This window comes from Morus notabilis, unplaced genomic scaffold (assembly GCF_000414095.1).
Source record: "Morus notabilis unplaced genomic scaffold, ASM41409v2 Scaffold315, whole genome shotgun sequence".
NCBI lineage: Eukaryota > Viridiplantae > Streptophyta > Magnoliopsida > Rosales > Moraceae > Morus > Morus notabilis.
This window is the reverse complement of record NW_010360512.1, coordinates 478,752-499,071: the sequence shown is the minus strand read 5'-3', so window position 1 is coordinate 499,071 and position 20,320 is coordinate 478,752. Positions and strand designations below refer to the sequence as shown.

Sequence of the window (20,320 nt, the reverse complement as noted above, 5' to 3'; positions counted from 1 at the left end):
TATAAGTAGAATTGCTTAACACTGCCGTCCATCAATTTTTAGTCATTTGTCCATTCAAACTATAAGAAGTGATACAGCATCAACCAAAGAAGAAGAATTTACTGTTTCCTTTAAGGAACGGCAACATGGTGCCAATGGCAGCATCAACATGGTGCCAAGCAACACAAGTGTGAAAATCTATTTTCGTAGCAAAAAGTGTGAAAATTATTGCTCTGCATTATTATATTCCACCTACCATTGGCCCCGTGAAACGCATTTGTTCGGAAAACGCATTTATTCCCCCACGTTGCAGACTGCAGCTTCTTTTTTTTTGTTTTGTTTTGTTTTGTTTTGTTTTTTTAGATTTACAGATCATATATTCTTTATACATGTTGAGTTGATAAGGAGAAAAAGGCATTGTTACTTTTATTTTTTAGTCCATTTTTCTTAATGCAATAATGGAAATTCTAAATCCAATTAAGTTTCCGTGATTGTTTAGTATAAGGATTATGAAGTAAGAATCATAATTTTGGATTTAAATCAGTGTTTATTTATAAAAAGTAAAAAGTAATTCTGATTTGATTCATCTAGAATTAATGTTTAGTTTGGATGGTTCTAATTCAAGGTTTGAATCTTAATGTGATATTTTAAATCATAAATCACTTCTGATTTTAAAACCACACAGCCCTTAATTTTGAGTAGTTCAAACTCCTTATTCTGATTCTAATTTTAAAATCATGATTTTAACTTAAAATTATGAATCATGATTTTAATTTTAAAATCAAAACTAAAATCACTCTAATTTAAACTCTTATACTAAACGAACCCGCTTAAATTGATGTTCGGATAAAAAGTTAGAAATGATTCGAGTTAAAAACAGAACTCGAACTATTCTATGCTATTTATAACGGGCACATGGTTATAAAAAAAAAAGAAAAAAAAAAGAAAAGAAGAACAAAAAAAAAAAAAAAAAAAAAAACAAAGACAAAACAAAACGGGCAAATGGTTAAAAAAAAAAAAAAAAAAAAAAAAAAAAAAAAAAAAAAAAAAAAAAAAAAAAAAAACGAAGAGTCACATCTCACAACTTTGCTGCCATAAATCATCATGACATATCCAAACACTTCTGATATGATGTGTACGGCTCAAAACACACTTGTATGTGCACTGTTGAGAACCCCTTGCGCAAATATATGTACATAATTTTTATCTTCCAATATTTTATGTCTCAACTCTAAAAAGTAATTGGAATGATAATAAGGATAGCGATGCCGATCCAAATCCATGTAAGCTTCAGGCATATTGTCCATGTGCTTCTAGTGATCTTGCTGTTTATCGCCGACGTCGACGTCGCCGCTCCCCGCTCAATCATCAATACTCTGACGGACTTCTCCGGCGACCTCCCTTTCAAACTTGAAACGGGGTTAGCAGCTTTTACTAGTTCTTTTATTATTATTATTATTTATTTTTTTAACACGGAATCTAATCTGCGCCATCTCAAACTTAAACTCCACTTAATGGAGTTTTTACTTATAATTTATTTAAAAGAAAAAAGCCTCAAACATTGACATACTGGTAATTGGCTCTTTACTGACTAATCCATTTTGTTAATATATAGGCACGTCATGAAAATGTACGTATATTAGTTAATTATACGTATAACTTGGCTTTTTTTATTTCTTTTTTTTTGGGTACCAAATTAAAAATAATAAAGGTATGTGGGCGTGGGAGATGCGGAGGATTTGCAGCTTTTCTACTACTTTGTAGAGTCCGAAAGGAGTCCAGAAAATGATCCTCTCTTGCTTTGGCTCACCGGAGGCCCGTGTTGCTCCTCAGTCTCTGCCCTTCTTTATGAAATCGGTACGTATAATTTGGTTTTTCATTTAAAATTCTTTGGACAGGACAGATTTTCACTTTTTCTAAAAATATATATGAATAATTGTGAGGATAAACAATTGACAGGACAGATTTTAACTTTTTCTAAAAATAACAGTTTTATAAAATTAGATTGCTATTTTTTTTTAGAAATATCTTTAATGATGATGATAAATGGAAACGCTATTATTTTAATGGCAAATTAGATGGTGAACCCCTTAAATACTTTCATCAGTAGAGCCCCGGTTTAAATTTTTAACGGTCAGATTTGCATAAATTCGTATTAAAAATTTATAACGCGTAACGTAAAATTATTTCTGTTACAGATCTAACCGTTAAAAAATTAATCCGATTAAAAGTTAAGATTCTACCGATGGAGATTTTTTAAAGTCTCACGGTAAAGAATGTCTATTTTAATATATGACAGAACAATTCGGTTTGCAATTGCTGAGTATGAGAGCCATAAGTTTTTTAATTGGATAGAGATGTGGTACCTACTAATAAAACACATAAAAGAAATATAAAGTTGGAATCTATTTACCAAACATGTCCAATACTTATTTCAAAATTGCATGAAATTATGGAGAAAGTTCAAAAAATATCCTTCAGTTTTAACTAAATTCAGCATTTATCTATAAGATTTTTCTCTTTTCATAATTCAAAAAATATTCTCTATGTTTTTAGACTATCCCAAAATGATCCCCTACGTTTTTCAAAAGAGCAAAATAATAACCCTTTAAATGATCAGAGTTTTTGAAATACAATGATAATACTATTTACATATTATTATTATTATTATTAATGCAGAACTTTTAATACATAAACTTTAAAACTAAATACAATAAAGGAAAAAAGAAAAGACCCAGCATGTTAAATGACTACAGAGCAATATTGAATTTAGGACGGGATGGATTTGACAAGGCCATATCCACTATTCATGTGCCAATGACGAGGGTATAAGATCGTGTGTGGACTGTGGAGTTAAACCAGTCTAATCTGTTAAGTTTTATATTTTTTCTTAAAAAAGTAGATTTATTTTATTAAAAATTTTATCCATTTTTTGTAAATTTAGTTTTTTAATTATTAATATTTAAGATACAATTATATATTGATCATTACGAGTATTTATGTGATTTTTTTAACCCCCTTAAAGGGTTATATATACTTTTTCTTAAAAAAAAATAATCACGGGGGATAATTTTGAGATAGTTTAAGAACTCGAGGGATATTTTTTAGGTTATAATAATACAATGATAAAAGTAGGATTTATCTAAAATGAGGGATATTTTTTGAATTTCTCAAAATTAAATATGGTACTGATTCCATCAGTAAATTTAAATAAAACTCTTTAGGAAAAATAACTTGTATTGCAGTATAATATAATAAATAGTAGGTACTTATTATTATTATTTTTTGTATGCACGTCATTTTCTTTTATTTTCTCCATGTTTTTTTTTTCCTCCAAATACATATTTTGAACTTGTAGTATTGTAGTATCATACTAAGTAGTGGAGCTGTTTGGAATTTTTTTTAGTTTTAAATAATGAGATATAATGAGTACGATATAGAATTCAAAATCTAAAAATCATTGACGCAAAATAAGAGAAAACAAAGACAAAACTACAAATTTAAAGAATCTTGCTCCTAGAAATGAGATAGGATCGCAGCAGTACGAGGAAAATATAGGAAGAAAAAAACAATAATAAAAAATTGTTCGCAACTCGCACGTTTTAATAATGTCTAGTTAAGTTTCGTCCCCATGAAAATGAGCTGTAAATAAATGCATGCCTGATCAATCAATATTTATTGTACTACCTAAACTAAATTAACTACTAATCCAATAAAAAAGGTAAAACGGTTATTACTTTTAAGGGAAAAAGGTAGAATTAGGGGCGGTTTTATTAGTGCTCGAGTGCACCTGCAAATTATCCATGTTATTGTTATCATCAGTTTGGAGGTTAATTTTATTAGTCGTTTAAAAGTTATACATTACAGTTATCGACCAGATTATCAACTAGAAATGCATGGCAATATTAGACGAGTATAGTACTGCTCTTCTTAATTAAGGTCAAAGACTGAAAAGCAAATAATGCACCAAAAATTGAAAATCACGTATTTGCTCAGAAAAGAGGAGGAATCAGATTCTTGGAAAAAAAAATTGACAAATCTTGCTATTTCGAATTTCCATTAAGCATTGATAGAAAATATGTCGATAAAGACTGACAGATAATTTCGTTTAGTAAGTTTTACATTAATATCTTCTACCACTTGTGTTCTAATAATTTGCTGTGTTAAAGGATTTTAGTTTTTTTTTTCCCTTTGCGATTTAATCCCTGAGTCCATGAAAACGCAGCAACTGCATACACTCTAATGACTCGTATATTTTGCGACTGCCTATTACAACATAGATAGAATGAATCATGTTCATTGCACTTTTGCTATCAAAATTCTTTTTTTTCTTTCTTTCTTAGTGATGAACAAAATAACTGGGAAGCCGAAATCGACCCCCGGAAACCGTCCAAGCCGGCGGACCGACACCGACACCGACCAAGTCTCTCTCTTGCTCTTGTAGTTATTCTTCCCGGGCTCTCTATCTTCTTCTCTGCTCATCTTCCTCTTCTCCGGCTATCCCTATTTCTTTCTCGTCCACATCCTTTTGGCTTGGCGTCGGTCCGGCGGTCCCATATTCCAGAAACCGGCGGTACTGGTTCGGTCCAAAATCCGGCGGTAAAAAGCCGGATTTTAATACACTCTTTTTTCTAATTTGTTTTCAAGAACACTCTCTTTCTTTTGAGAAAATAACAAAACGCTCAATTTTAACTTAAAATGTCTATTAAAGTGTAAATACTTAAATCCATGCACTTATATCCTTGTTTCTCTTATAAAAATAAAAATAATAGTAAAATCATACACTAGTTTACAAAGTGAAAAAGAAAAAAAAATACATCTCTCCCTTCCCTACTTATTTTAAAAAAATGATAATTAATTTATAAAGAATTTTTACCCATCTTATATCAGGAAATAGCTTCTTATTCTTAGCTTTAATTTGATGATGTAGGTCCACTATCTTTCGATTATTCAAATTCAAATACAGATACTGCACCGCTTATTTTGAATCCTTACTCATGGACAAAGGTATGAGCGCTTGTGATTTTGCAATAATATTCCTTCATTCAGCCAATTATATTCTATGAATGTGAAAAAGGAAAGTATATTAACTTAATTTATATTTTCTAGGTAGCTAATATAATATTCTTAGATGCTCCTGCTGGTACTGGATTCTCTTATTCAATAAGTTCAGAAGGATACCCAACTACTGACACCTTATTCGGAGCACAAGTCTTTGAGTTTATCAAAAAGGTAAGATATTGTTTATGCATAATGTTATTTGGCAAATGACGGTGTTAAGCACTATCTATTAATAAAGGGTGTGTCTTATAATGTGAGATTTATAGATAGAATTCACTTTCTATTAGTGGCGATGCTTTAACTATCGTTGCCTCTTTACTTTTTTTTACATATTTGTAGATATTATGAATTAAAGGGGTTTCAAAACTAATTTGCTTATGATCTGATGTGGTTTTCAATTATTACCTTATAACAAATATCTTTATTAACAAATATTTGATGTACTGCATCTTCTAATTATTATAGAAAATTTTGTTTGACTTGTCTTTAATATTTTTGATTAGTGGCTTGTCAGTCATCCAAAATTTATCATAAATCCACTCTACATTGGTGGAGATTCTTATTCAGGCAAAATCGTTCCCATCGTTGTACAACAATTATCAAACGGTAAGTGTTGAACGCCTTTAAAGGTATGTTTTTTTTTCTCAAATTTGAGTTATGAACTTGAGTTTAGTATGTGAGAGAAAATACTGTAACAAAAAAGTTAAATTTAAATTTTTATAAGAGAAAATACTGTAGTAAAAAATTTGAGTTAGGTAAAAGAACATGCTCTAAATCATTCTTGTTAGGTTTGAGTCAGATGCTCTCACAAAAGATGGATCCGAGATGGGACCCATTTTATATGAGAGATCGGGATACACAACGCATAGTTGATTATTTTTTTTTCTTAAATGTTTTTCTCTTTTTTTTTTTCTGCGTTAAAAAAGACTTGTTGTAGAAAAGGGAACTCCACATTACAATCAGAAGATGAGGAAGTAAATTGATCCAAGCCGTTCCCACAATATTTCCTCCGGTATTCCTATTTCCTACCCCATTTAGTACCCAAAAAAAAAAGAGCCATTACATTAAATTCTAACGAAATCTCTATAGCCTCAAAATTTGAAGAAGAAACCAGAAACACTCGGGAATATTTGAAAAATGCTGAATTTCCGAATTAACAGGCTCCACTTCGTCCCTCATATAAGTAACTAATATCTACGCACTGATATTTAAAAGAATTACAACTTATTAATTTAACAAATACATAAATATTTTTAAAACAAAATTAAGAAAAGTAAACGGGGCGGGTTTGGGAGCTGGGACTCTTGAACCAGCAAAGAATCATGGCTATCATGTCCCATTCGGTCGGAGACATGCGGGTAATCATATTGGTGGATAGAATTGTAAAATCCCTAAGGACCCTAGCTGCCTAGCCTCAATAATCATATAACTCAAGAACAGATCTAAGTACTCATACTTGAAAAAAATGTATATATTGCAATGTATTTATTTACAAGTATACTATAATTTTTTAGGATAAAAATAAAAAAATTAAACACGGCGGGTATGGGGGCATGCAGGACTTCTTAACTTGTCCCTTAATTAAAAGGATCGAGTTTATCATTTTTTATTGAGCAACGTTATAGGACACTGGTGGTGTCATGTGACGACCCTCATAAATGGCTGTTATCGTAGCTAACTTTAATATATATACTTTCTGAAACTTCTTAAAAATTTAAAGAACCTTTTTTAATTTTTTTTTTTTTGAAACTTGTTATGTTAACATAAATTTTGATTTTCTTTCTTAAATATAACAAAATATTTATACTTCAAAATAATTTCTTTCTTTTTTTTAGGCATATATATATACATACGTATATACTTACTCCTTAATTTCTGCTTACTTACATATGTTTGACAGTCATAATTCAAACTTAAACCTTTTTATGTGCTATATCCCAGGAATGACAACGTTACTGACGGTATCAACTCCAGAGTTTATATTATATTTGTATCTCTTTACTAAACATTATAATTCCCACTTATTAGTTTGGAAATTAATAATTTTCTCTTTGAATACCAGAGCGTTTCTCTATACGCTACTAACATCGCACTGCATTTGAGAGATTCTTGAAATTAAGATTCTCATATTGTATATACAATAAAAATTCTCCCGCTTCATTTGCGATGAGAAGTCATGGACCGAATTTACTCGATCACAACATATATGCTTAACATAAAACTTACTACAGAATTTAGGAATACTATTATTAATTCCATAAATCTTTTAGTCACAAAATATGACATGATATCTAGGAAAATCCTTAACTTAAATACGTAAATTTACATTATTTAATTTTAGAATTTTTTCGGTCATTACATGCTAGCACTACCCACTAATAAAAGGTGGATTCACAGTCTGGGACTCATAGGTAGAATCTACCTTTTATTAGTGATAGTGCTTAACACCGGTGGTGTCTCTAAGCATTTTTTTTTTCTATTAAGATCGGGAACACAAAGGGTAATCGGATTGGTGGGTAAAATTATAATTCTGACCTTCAATCTTCTATGTCTTTAGCACATTAATCTCCTTTTTCCACCCCTTTTGCGTTGCAAACTCCACACTCTTCATAAACGCCACCGCTTCAGCCCCTTCAGCAATTTTGGAGATCCCCCAATGTAAATTAGGCAGCGTACTACTTCTGAAATCTAGTTGTTTACTCACTAATTTGTTGTTTAATTTTATTTTTTAATTTTTAGATATCTACTTACTTACTACACATTAATTTCAAATTGTTTATTTTGCAGGAATTGAAGCTGGAGATCAGCCGCCAATAAATCTTAAAGTACTAGCTACTTTTAGTTATTCGTAAATTAATTTCCATTTCTTTAACAACAAACTTTTAATTGTGACTATTTTATGGTTCAAGTTGCTTCTAACGCCATTAATTATATTTGCAATAGGGATACATACTTGGAAACCCTGTGACGGACACAAGAAAGGAACATTATGCATTTTTGGAGTTCGCACATCGAATGGGGCTTTTGTCTGATAGGATCTACAAGGTACGAATTAGTATTATTATTATTATTATTATTATTATTATTATTATTATTATTATGGTGGTGGTTCTATTCACACCCCATTTTTTACTCTCCAAATCCCTTTAATTTTTAAATGATTATATTTACTTTTTACACTCCCCTATTATTACCAAATTACCCCTAACTAATTTCATACTTGTAAGGTCCGTTTTTATCCTGGTGTCACAAGTGGTGTTGCAACACTTTACTGTAATACTTTTTGTGACAGAAAATCTAAAATTAAACTAGTAAAATAGTAAAGCAGGAAACTAATGCAGAAACATAAAGGACACCAACAAAATGATATCGCAGTTCGGTGCGCACACCTACTCTGCGGGGCCACGTCCAGACAATGATCAATCCACTAAGTTCAAAAGATTACAAAGGACCAAACGGTCTTACACACTCAACGACTCCTTCCTTGATGTTGTCGCCGTTGCCTAGAATCTCCTTAGAAAGGTTGATCAGCGAGTACCACTCGACTTGACGGTTTCCTCCCGAAACCAAAGAAATCTTCTCCCGGAGAACCAACTCGAAAGCGTTCTAACAATTCGTTGCGACACATCAAGCGACACTTAACATTACAATCTCATTCTGATATGGACAAATGCAACTTTTCTGTTTTCAGCCCTGTGTGTTCATTACACGTTCTGCCCTCATCATCACAAACCCTCATACCACTTTGTTTTTCATCCAACAATCAGCAACACTCTCCCACCGACAATAATCACACCCAAAAGGTAATATATCCTCCATTAACACCATAAATCAGGTCACCAACTCTAATGACAGTAAGAAGACAATCATTCTCAATATTTCTCACAATTCTTTCCTTAGAAGAGCCAGCCATAATGCTCCAGAAAGTCCACTCTTAATTTGCAACCAATAAACATGACAACCAAACTTTCTTTAAGAGGACTACCAATTTACAATGCCAACCAATCTTACAACCAATTTGCCAAAAATAAGCCAACACAAAAAATGCACTAATAATACTATTATTATTTCTTGATCATTTCATTTTTTTTCTTTTAATATTATCGTTTATCTCTTTCTCTTTTCTTTTTTGGTTGAAATTTTGGACATGAAGCGTTTTTTTTTTTTTTTTTTTCAAGTTCAATAACGGATTGATTGCAGCTCTATTAGAATCATGAATCAATTCAAATTAGGAGAAGCGCCACTCAGACACTTCCTCCAACCAAATTTATCGCCTACATGATTGAACCCTTAAGCTGCTAACTGATGAGGAATTTCATATTTATAAATTAAAGGAATTAAGGAAAAAAAAATTAATTCGACAATAAAAAAAGAAAAACAGTGAAATGATTTGTCTTAAAAAAACTAAATGATTAGAAAAAGATATAAACGTGAAATGAAAAAAATAGAAAAAATATCATCATACAAGTAACAAAAAAATTTATCATATCTCAATATAATTTTTTTTTTTAGAATAATCATTGAAAGGCGAAAATTAGAATTTTATTATAAATAACAATATAGCAATTGTTTATAGTTTGAGGATAATGTGAGAAGAATAAAAAAGTTCTCTATCATCAGTTTCTTTTTTTAAATAAAATTTAATTATATAATTATTTATATTGTCTTTTTTGTCATTTTATGTAAAGCTCTTTTATACCACAAAAATCTAAACTATACTGTTCTATGAACATAACTTTCAATGTTTAATTTAATGTTATTTCCTAAAGTCAGCGGCAAGAAATTGCAAAGGAGAAGATACAGATGACGTGGATCCAAATAATGTACCATGCATTGAGGATCTCAAAGTTGTGAACGAGGTAAGCAAAACTAGCTAGGATGAACGAATTATTATAATTTTTTTTTTATTTTCTTTTTTCTTTGTGATTTTTGTACGTATGTTTATACATATATACCATATATTCTCATATTTTTCTACTTATTTGATAAAATTACTCGAACGTTATCAGTGTATTGGAGACATATTCAAAAATCAGATATTGCTACCTAGACATTGTCAACCTCCATTTGGCGAACAAAGGATATTACAGATGGAAAATAGACAATCTTCTGAAGACAATTTCGTAGGATTTGTCCCCCTTCCTTTTAAAAATCTATGTCAGGTAATTCTTTTTTATCTTTTTTTTTATAAAAAAAAAAAAAAGACCCCCCACAGAACCAATTTATAGATTTCATATTTTTTTTATCCCTCGGGTTTGAATTTCATTTTTCTTTTCACCCAGGTTGAAACTATATAATGTGTTTACATGTGTTTGTAAGAGAGAATAAGGCCTTATTTATTTCACCGATTCGAGTTTTACTATAGTAAAAAGCTCTCAGAAACAGTCACATTTAACTTTTTTATTATAGTAAAAAATTTTCACATAAAGTCACATTTTAACTCAAATTAAAAACTCGAATCAGCAAATTAAACGAGCCCTAAATTAATTAACCAACTATAGTGAGTATTCTTGTAGATAGAAGCAGGACGTTGGCTTACCAAGAATTGGGGAAACAAAAAAGAAGTCAAAAAGTCTCTGAAAGTTCGGGAGGTACGTATGCTTATATGTTTTTCCTGTAAGAGTAACATCATTGTATTCTTCAGTAGTAAAAATCATCATTGTATTTCATTAAATTAGTAGGCCATAGTATTTAATTCCAATAAGAACAATTTTATTGTAGTGTCAAATTAGTGCTAATGGCAATTTTTATATTTTGAATAAGAAAATTATTCTCCCAATATAGTTATATTTTTTGTCTAAACTTTAGTAGATGCTACACTTAGTTTTAAATTTCAAATTTAACACCATATATGTAAAAGTTTAGTTTTTATAAATTACTATGTGTTAATATATGGACTATTCACATTACAACATTGTAATTGTTTTATTATTATTTTAAAATTAAAAGTTTATTTTTATAATCACTAAAGCATAATAATTATAACAAAAAAATAAATATAAACGTTATACATTAGAGTATATAATAAAATAACATATTAAATACGCTATTCTTTTATTTTCTTTTGATTTCAAATATAAAATTGTTATCAAATAATTATACTCCACTATTTGAGCTAGGAAACAAAAACGACATGGACAAGATGCAATCGCAGCATACCATACACTTTCGACGTGCAAAGTAGTGTGGTTTATCATCGAAACCTCACTAAGAAATTTCTTCGCGCTCTAATTTACAGGTAACATATTTCTTTTGGCCAAGTGCTTGCCTAATTCACCTGATTATTTTATTAAATTTTATGGAGGAATATCCCCTTTATATCTTAAACCTCTTCTTATAGATCAAGGATACAAATATAGGAGTTACTTATTGTGGTTGTTGTTGTTGTTAACGAAGGGAAATTGTTTTACCTTAAAATTTTTTTTAAAAAAAAAAAGAAGATTAACATAACAATATACTAATAACATGCTGATTTGTTGGTTGACATAAATTTGGAGACTTATTACTATTCTCTTGACGGGTTTTGTGCAGTGGCGATCATGACATGGTGGTTCCTTATTTTAGCACCATAGAATGGATAGAATCCTTAGGCTTGGCGATTGATTATGACTGGAGACCATGGTTTTCTGACCACCATGAGGTTCTAGGGTTAGTACAGCCATGATCTAAATTTTATGTTTTCTTGTTTTTCATTCTCTTATTTTTTTTTCCCCCCCACATATATTTAGATTTTTAGTAGGTTTTATATTCATTCTTTGTTCACTATTTTTCCCTCTTAATTTGTAATTGTAGATACACGATGAAATATACAAATAAAAAGTACCAGTTAACGTATGCGACTATAAAGGTATAAGATTTTCTTCTCTCTCTCTCTCTCTCTCTCTCTCTCTCTCTCTCTCTCTCTCTCTCTCTCTCATACGTATACACACTCTTTTTGCATTTAAAGTATAATAATCTTTCATATTTGTGCAGGGAGGTGGACACACGGCACCTCAGTACTACCCCGAGGAGTGCTTCCGTATGTTTGATAGGTGGTTAGCCCACTATCCTCTGTAGCACGTGCTAATTTAAGGCTATGTTCGTTAAATTGTATTATCGTATTATGCAGAAGTAACTATAAAATTTATATTAGAGTTTGTCTTTCTAGCATTATCCTATTCAAGCGACTAGAAGTAAAATAAACCAAAAAAAGTGACTATTAAGTAATTATGTTTGGTGGACCGCATTAAAACACCATATTGAATAATAACACATTGATATAATTTTTATTATAATTATTGTATTGTATAAGTTAATATGCAATGGTGAATTAATACAATTTATGTCGAATTATAAATACAGTTCATTTGTATTGTATTGTATCGTATCGTTTTATAGGAAATTTTACTTTATAGGTCCCAAACTTTACTACCTTTGGCACTTAAGGTCCCCATTTTGAGAATTTGGATCCTCAAGTCCCCATACTCTTAATATGTTGGTACTGTTAGTTCTCACTTTAAAAATTTAGACACTTAGATCCCCATACTCTTAATTTATTAGTACCTTAAGTCCCCATCTTTATTTTGCTGTTAAATGTAGTAAAACATGTCAATTTTTTGAGTTTTTTTTTTTTGTTTTCCTAAAAACACACACACACATATAAACAAGTTATTTTTTTTGTCAAAAAATAATGTTAGAATGTCCGAGTATAAAGTTAATTATGACAATCAATGACAACAAACCGATTGATTATAAATAGAAAAAACAAAAAATTCATAAAAATCGTTGAGAGCATTGGCCATCCATTTTATAGTATTTGGGTAATTTATTCCAAATAACGACTATGTAACTACATAACAGCAACACAACAATCAATTGTCTAATTACTTACTTTTCTGTCCCAGAGATCTTTAATATTATTGAGGATTATAAAAAATATGTAATCAGACAACTAATTATTGCGTTACCATTATCTAGTTAAATCGTTGTAATTTAGAACACTTACCCAAAATATAATGGATTGGATGGCAATTTCCTATATGATATTTATGAATATCTCGTTTTCTTTCTTTTTATAATCAATCATTTTGTTGTAATTAATTATCATAATAAATTTTATGCTACAACATTTTAACATTGCTTTTGGACCAACAAAAAAAAAAGTGAGCTTTAAAAAAATAAAAATATGTTTTTGCATATCTATGTCACAAAAAACCTCAAAACATTGGCATCTCCTATAGCTTTTAATAATAAAAAGAAGATGATGACTAATAATGTTAACAGATTACGAGTTTGAAATTCTTAAAATGAGAACTAAAGGTACGAATAAATTAAGAGTTTGAAGACCTAGTACCCACATTTAATGAAGAATTTGTTTTTTTAGTTGAAAGCGTAATGAAAATAACTTGTAATTACATACAGTGGAACCTTAGTTGAAAGTCCAATGAAAATTCTCGTTTGATTACTCTAGTTATGCAAAAACATCCTAAAAGAAAAAAAAAAAATAGTAATGATAATGAAAACGAGATTAGTATTGGCGAGCAATTGAAATTTATTTATCATCACCTTTCCGGATCATTTCCAAACTTTCCCGAGTCACAATGAAAATACGATCATCAAAGTGACTCAATGTATATGTGTGTATGTGTGTTTGTACGTTTGTAATAATGACTTCTCTTGTATTATACTCTTGCTTCCCACAAGAGTTAAATCAGATAGAAAATGAACCGAGAAAAGTATTCCGAAGAGGAAAACACTGTACAAAATCCTTTTTACATATGAATTGGCCAGAAAGAACAAAAATAAGTTGGATCCGAGAACCAGCTCTCGGAAAATTCTCATTTGATTCTCACAAAACCATCCTTCTGATAGTCCTCGCAGCAACACGGGAGATTAACCGTCCAGACAGATCGGCCGGTAGATTCAGTAGCTGTTGCTGTGATTCTGGAGGGAGCTGTCATATGACGAATTACATACGTGCGTAAGCGAGAAAATGGAATAAAATCTCTTAATTTAGAATTTAAAAAAAATAAAAAGAAATCTGAAAATGGGACCACAGTTATAATGTACTAAGGTATTTGGGGAGAATTTTGATGCACGAAACACTAGTTAATGCTATCCTCATATAGAGCAGCATAATGGTTGCCGAAGCCAGTCTACCAAAAGGGCACAGTGATAAAGGAAAGGTCCTTTAGCAATGCCAAACTCACTTAGGTCCGCAATTTCCCGCAGAACACGATTGCTTACTCAAAAACTTTTGAGCCACCTTATATACGAACTCCAAGACTAATTCGACAAGACGGTGATCGGCAATATCAGACATTAATAATTGCAACTCACGTTCGTACGTGTATGCGGATGGATTTACATAGCTTACATGCATCAGAACATTAAAATATAGTATAGTTCTGTACCTCAGAGATGAAAGAAAGGATAGGTAGAATGTCTTGAACAGCAAGTTGATTCAACACTAATGACACGTCCTCCAAGTTTGTTTCTTCATTCTTCTGTGGGCCAACTCTAACTTCCTACATGGAAGAAGATGATATAGAAAATTCATCGTTGCAGTGTATGATACTCTTTTTTTTTGGGGGGGAGGGGGGGGGAAAGGCATAATGATTAGTGTAATTGATTTTTGCAGGTAGACTAAAAGAGTTATTGCTCATAAGCTTTAATTTGCTAGAATAATGGCATGATGAATAACTGGCTATAACAAGAGGAACAAAATGAGAAAGTTCTAAACACATTAATTAAATTCAGTTCAACTGAAAAAGGTAGATATACCTTGACCTACATACACTTTTTGCCTAGTTGTAACAGTTTACACTTGCAGTAAGAAGATTCAAGCGATAAAAATCAAGACAGGCGGAATGTTTGAGTGAGAAAGGCTAAGCTAGAAAAGCCACGTATAAAATAAGAATTGAACATTAAGATACTTCGCATGTAAAAATTTGCTAACTTCACTAGATCTTCAAACGCATCACTCATGTCTGGGTTACAAAACAATTAGAGATGAATGCATGTATGTATACCATTCTAACACGGAAGCAACAAAGAGCCCTCTCTCTCTCTCTCTCTCCCTATCTCTCTCTCTCACACACACACATACACAGACTCACACAAAAATAATAATAATAATAAATAAATAAATAAGCTAGCCAGTGATGTTTAAGACACATACGGAAATACATATGCATACATGCAAAGATAGAATACTTAAGGGTGACTTTATTGAAAAATTTCCCCATTAGCAAGAGATCTACGCTCGGATTCTTTAACAGAAAACTAAAATCTAAAATAATCAAGTCAATATTCATAACGATGAGCAAATTATATAAGTTCTTGCTTCCTTTTTCATCTCTATTTGATTCCATTACAAAACTAAATGAGCTCAAGTTCTTACCCTGTTGGAGTTTGTGTCTTCAATCCTTGACAATAGTATCAAGAGGCGATGCAAGGTCCTTAAGTTAATTTTGTCTTCATCTGTCATTCTGGACGAGGGAAAAATAGCACCAAAAGGAAAGTTTGAAGTTGCTGCAGAAGATATAGCTAGCCCAAGAGCATCCAATCCCTATAACATTAGCATGTTTTTCATAAAGGAGTATATACTTAGAAACTCTGTTTAGATTAGGGTTCGTCTCGTTATATATATAAAAAGAAAAAAAAATAACAAAAAAAAAGTTTGGCTTCATCTCAGATTAGAAGGTATCAGTAATTTTCTCATTTCTAATACACAGCCAGACTCTTAGGAAAGACTAGTGAGAAAAAACTTGTCATAGATAACTGGATCAAGAACATGGTCAAACGGATGCTATACTATTGTATCTGTTTTAATGAATAAAAATCAATCGACCAGTGTGTCCAGACAATTTACTATATCCACCATCATCACTTAGAAAACTTTCTAAACGGGGACATATTCGAATAAAAAATAGCTTCAATTTTAAACTAATTGAGAACTGAAAAAAAAAAAAAGAAAGAAAGAAAGAAAGAAAAATCAATTAAGAAACTAATTTGAAACTATTACTCATCATTTTCTTGTATATCTAAAGAACTAAAAAAAGAGAGTAAAAGAGCACTAAAATCTTGTCAATTACCAGATAGATTTGAACACTAAACACACAAGGAAGAGAAACGGACAAATAGAGACGTAAAGAATCACAGACTTGGACACAGTTTCCTTGTAAAGTGAAACTGTGGTTCAGGAGTAGTGAAGTTGAAACAAAATGAGAGCACCCTAGGCACATTAAAGATATATTCATTCGTCTTACTTCAAAATTTTCAACTGTATGCTATGACTAAAATAACATATATTCATGGCTCATTTCCCCTTCCCATTGTCTAAACGTAGCATCAAGAAAAGAGAAAAATAAAACAAGCATTATGAGCTCAACGTTTCTACCTTGGCAAATTCTTGAAGAAGTATATCCCTCACAAAGGCACCCTGAAAATTTCGTTGTTAAACAATTGTTAAAAACATGGTATTACTTTCATGATCTGGACCAATTACTGAAAATGGGACACAACATGCAATCCCACCTTTTCGGTTAACATCAAAGAAAGTACTTGCTTGATAACTGCCCTGGAATTAGCAGCTTCTCCTTGTTTTTGAACCAAGGCCTTTTCTGTTCTGGCACGAAGGGACTGCGAGAAGGCTAATTGTTAATCTAAATAGATTAATTAAACCAATAAGACCAAACAACATTAAAAAAAGTAATTACAGAATAAAAAAACTAATGCTACAAATGCATGAGATAATTGGTCAGTGATTCAGCTATATTAAAATACAATAAGACTAAGTATCAACACTTTTATCTCAAGCAACCACTTTGATGCATGTTTTATTTTAGCAGAAGTGAGGAATGGAAGTTAATCCCATATTTTATTTATTCGTTTCTATCATGAAATGGGAGTCGGATTGGGTTCGCTGATACAAAATTTGGTGGAGGAATGGGATTGGCAACCCCATGCCAATTAGGACTCTCAATCCTGATAGTAATATCAAATTACTATCTTGCCCATAATGTAGTTGCAAATTGTTGGATAACAAAGAAATGAAAAAACAACTGAAACCTATATTCAGTATTTTTTTTTTCCCTAACATTATGATAACTAACTCAATTATAACTAACTTCATTATAGTAAGTATATAATTTATTTTTTATTGCAATTCAACAATATATTTCAGTAAGTATATAATTTATTTTATTGCAATTCAACAATATATTTCAATTTTAACACTTGGTTTAAGTAAATACATAAACTGATTCACAGTAACTAATTTTGAATCCTGTAATCTAAGTAAACAACTTATTTTGACTCTGAATCCTCATTCCGAATTCTACCCACTTTGATTCATGCCCATTCTGATTATATGCAAGTAAACATGCCATGAGATGCTATCAAAGATTGTCTGCTTAAAATAAGAAATCAAAATTTATCTTAATCCAGTTTCGAAAATAAAGGCCACGCCATTTTTTTTTTTTCATAATTCAAGGCACCACAACTTTCCTCGTTCTGACACAGTTCCAAAGAGCCTGAACGACTGCAGATTCCACTATGAGGCACTCCAAACGACACAGTCAACGCTTCAACTTAATCACCTACACGAAATGCACTACTTTCTTCTAAGTTCTTTAAGACATCTATTTTGAGGTCTTGGTCAAAATTATCTGTTTAGAGCTATAAGATAACTTTCACACTTGGCTGACAGCAGTCTAATCCTCTTATTAGTGACCCCATTGAATTAGAATGTGCACAGGCCATCAAGAAATGTTTGTCACCATGCCTCTACAGTCTGCTTTGACCTTTGTCGTTTACAATCAAAGGAATCGGGTTTGTCCAGATGAAGTGTAACATTGACCAACTGAGACCAATTTAGTAGACAAAAATAACTCTGATTAATGATTTCTTCAGACAGAGATCAACTAATTCTTTGTGCTGATAAGTTCAAAGAAAAGGTAAATTATCTGTTTTAGTCGATGGAATTTGTTTTTCCTGGTTCATATCTTTTACAACTCCCAAGTGCTGGGGGGAGCAGGGCTGCATTTCGGAAAGTTGCCAAATCAATGCCTCTTAGTCAAAAAACAACTGACTTCAAATTTCTTAGTTGAGAGTTTGAATAGTAGAAGGAAAAAGAGTAGGACAGCAAGAAAGAGAGAATGAGATTCACCTCTGTTAGCAGAGACTCCAAACGATCAATTCTAAAAACACCTTCCTGAAAGTGCAAGATCCAGGAATCAAGTTCTTAGTATGACAAAGTATATTACATACCTATTAACTGTAGTAACAGTTCAGACTGCCAAATGCAGTAAAAATAAAAACAAAAAATAAATAAAATAAAACCTAGAATGTTAGGAACCTAATATTCCTGTAATTTTCCATTTTTAGTGTTGTTAATGAAGCTCAGATTTTCGGGTTCCTAACATAGAATAATAATAAACGCAAGGAAATCTGGCTTTACCTCGTAAAGAAGTGATTGCAGTGACGACTTTAGCTTGGGTGAACTATCAGTCAGTACCTTTCTAGCAATCCATGGGTATGTACTACCCAAAACTTTATAATCTGGATTAAAACTGATGGCAATTCCCTCCAACACAGCAAGACTGAGAATCGGAGAATACTTAACTTTACTAACAGTTTCATAAGATGATAAGTCATGTAGAATGATGTCCATGATCCATCAGATATTTCATAAAAATTTGAAAGCTACCTTCGAATGACAAGAGAAAAATATGAAGGAATTCTAAATTTGAACTTATACCTGCAAAAGGAAAAGAAAAGAGTCAAATGAGACATTACAGAACAATACCAATAACAATGAATCTAGAGAGAGAATAACAAGGTTTCGTCATGTAAGTATATTTAAGGAATCTGATAGATAAAATGTACGGGTTAGGTATATTTTCTGTGGATAAGTTGCAAATATGCAGGCAACAAAGGCAGAAACGGGGTACCTCGACAAGAAATATCTTTCTGAAACAAATGCATATGATAATCACAAATCATTCTCATGTCCTCTCTTAGGTTTCGGAATGTATCATCTTAAAAAGGAATTTGAGAATTTTTGTTGTCTGGACGCAACAAAAACTTGCTAAAAAAACACAACATTTTCCTCAGGCGCAAAATTCAAGTATATCTCTTTGATTTCTCCACTTTTTCTCCCTTTTTTTTTTGTGGGTATGTGTGTGTGTGTGTGTGTCTGTCTTTCTCTGTTTACACTACAACTGGTTATTAAAACCATTAATGAAAGAGGAGCTTTTCTGATAAAAAAAAAAATTGGTTATTACAACTTTTTCTCCTTTCATTCATAAAACTGGTTTTTAGCAATGAAAGGAGCTTTTATTATATTATAATAATAATAAACCATTAAAGGGAAATTGAACGACAAAGGATCTCCGTGTTTGTGCATATGTATAGAGCATGAAGAGAACACCTTACATGGTGACTCCTAAGTTCCCTAAGAGGTCTCCAAAGCTGATATTACGAACTCCTTTGGCAACAGCATTTTGGAAAACACCTGCAGACAAATAGAGTTAATGACACCAGAAAACACTTAGGGTATGTTTGTTTCACAACTCAAGTTAAGAAACTTGAGTTGTGTATGTGAGAGAAAAACATTGTAGCAAAAAAGTTGAATTTGAATTTTTGTGAGACAAAACACTGTAGCAATAGAACTTGAGTTGTGAAAAAACAAGCCTATAGCATTCGTGAAGAGCAACCAAAAGACGATCTAGATGTAGAAATTGATGCATAAAACATGTAGGTTCATCTAGAAAAGAAGAGAAACCTGTTAAAGCGTTCGTTACAGCCTCTTTGTCTGCCGTTGGTGGAAGAAGCCTGAAAAGTTTGATAAAAAATCGGCCATGTAAGAACCAACATTAATGAGAATAACCTTTGTACTTAGTGAAGGGCAGATGAGTAGAAAAGACAATACCCTAGTGTGACGAAGTCCTTAGCCAATGCATCAAAGTCGCGGTTTACAAGATGGAGGCAAGCTTCAATGAATCCATCACGGAGTTCTTGCTTAAATTCGCCCATCATGCCAAAGTCTGGTAAAAGAAAGATATTCAAAGTTAATTCTACAAGCTACAAAATTTCCAACGGAAGAAAAGTAGGCCCCGCTAATGAGTCAACATGATTCAAAGAGAAAAAATGTGGAGTTAGCAATAACAAGATGAAGGATAAACTTAGAGACAACAGGGTATCCATGTCCAGAAGTTTGGTCAACCAGGAACTTTCTTAAGCGATGTTTTTTCTGGTTTGGGGGGGGGGGGGGTGTGGGGAAAAAAAATCCCTATAT

General features: G+C 31.7%; 2 protein-coding genes across 2 annotated transcripts in view; one reads left to right on the top strand and one right to left on the bottom strand.

Moving 5' to 3' along the window:
* The first annotated feature begins 1,125 nt into the window (after positions 1-1,125).
* Positions 1,126-12,268, top strand: LOC21399515 (serine carboxypeptidase-like 18). The gene is made up of 14 exons (XM_024164590.1): positions 1,126-1,399; positions 1,691-1,836; positions 4,910-4,986; positions 5,089-5,211; positions 5,544-5,646; positions 7,828-7,865; positions 7,984-8,085; positions 9,810-9,899; positions 10,050-10,202; positions 10,557-10,631; positions 11,160-11,278; positions 11,572-11,688; positions 11,833-11,887; positions 12,013-12,268. The coding sequence occupies exons 1-14, from the start codon at positions 1,227-1,229 to the stop codon at positions 12,094-12,096; spliced, it is 1,455 nt and encodes a 484-aa protein (XP_024020358.1). The 5' UTR covers positions 1,126-1,226; the 3' UTR covers positions 12,097-12,268.
* A 1,289-nt stretch (positions 12,269-13,557) lies between these two features.
* LOC21399514 (uncharacterized aarF domain-containing protein kinase At1g71810, chloroplastic) overlaps positions 13,558-20,320 on the bottom strand; it is an 11,583-nt gene continuing 4,820 nt past the window's right edge. Inside the window, exons 11-21 of the mRNA XM_010096583.2 lie at positions 19,955-20,069; positions 19,808-19,857; positions 19,459-19,537; positions 18,731-18,781; positions 18,482-18,623; positions 18,191-18,235; positions 16,558-16,662; positions 16,421-16,462; positions 15,422-15,589; positions 14,433-14,546; positions 13,558-13,972 (exon numbers count right to left, since the gene is read on the bottom strand). Coding sequence (XP_010094885.1) covers positions 13,868-13,972; positions 14,433-14,546; positions 15,422-15,589; positions 16,421-16,462; positions 16,558-16,662; positions 18,191-18,235; positions 18,482-18,623; positions 18,731-18,781; positions 19,459-19,537; positions 19,808-19,857; positions 19,955-20,069 — 1,016 coding nt within the window. The 3' untranslated portion in view covers positions 13,558-13,867. The remainder of the gene's footprint in view (positions 13,973-14,432; positions 14,547-15,421; positions 15,590-16,420; positions 16,463-16,557; positions 16,663-18,190; positions 18,236-18,481; positions 18,624-18,730; positions 18,782-19,458; positions 19,538-19,807; positions 19,858-19,954; positions 20,070-20,320) is intronic.

Bases quoted from the DNA above. Each gene is read 5' to 3' on its own strand.
- LOC21399515 (XM_024164590.1), top strand. From the start codon at position 1,227: ATGATAATAAGGATAGCGATGCCGATCCAAATCCATGTAAGCTTCAGG. The intron at 1,837-4,909 runs GTACGTATAATT...TTGATGATGTAG, and splicing joins TGCCCTTCTTTATGAAATCG to GTCCACTATCTTTCGATTAT. The intron at 8,086-9,809 runs GTACGAATTAGT...TATTTCCTAAAG, and splicing joins TGTCTGATAGGATCTACAAG to TCAGCGGCAAGAAATTGCAA.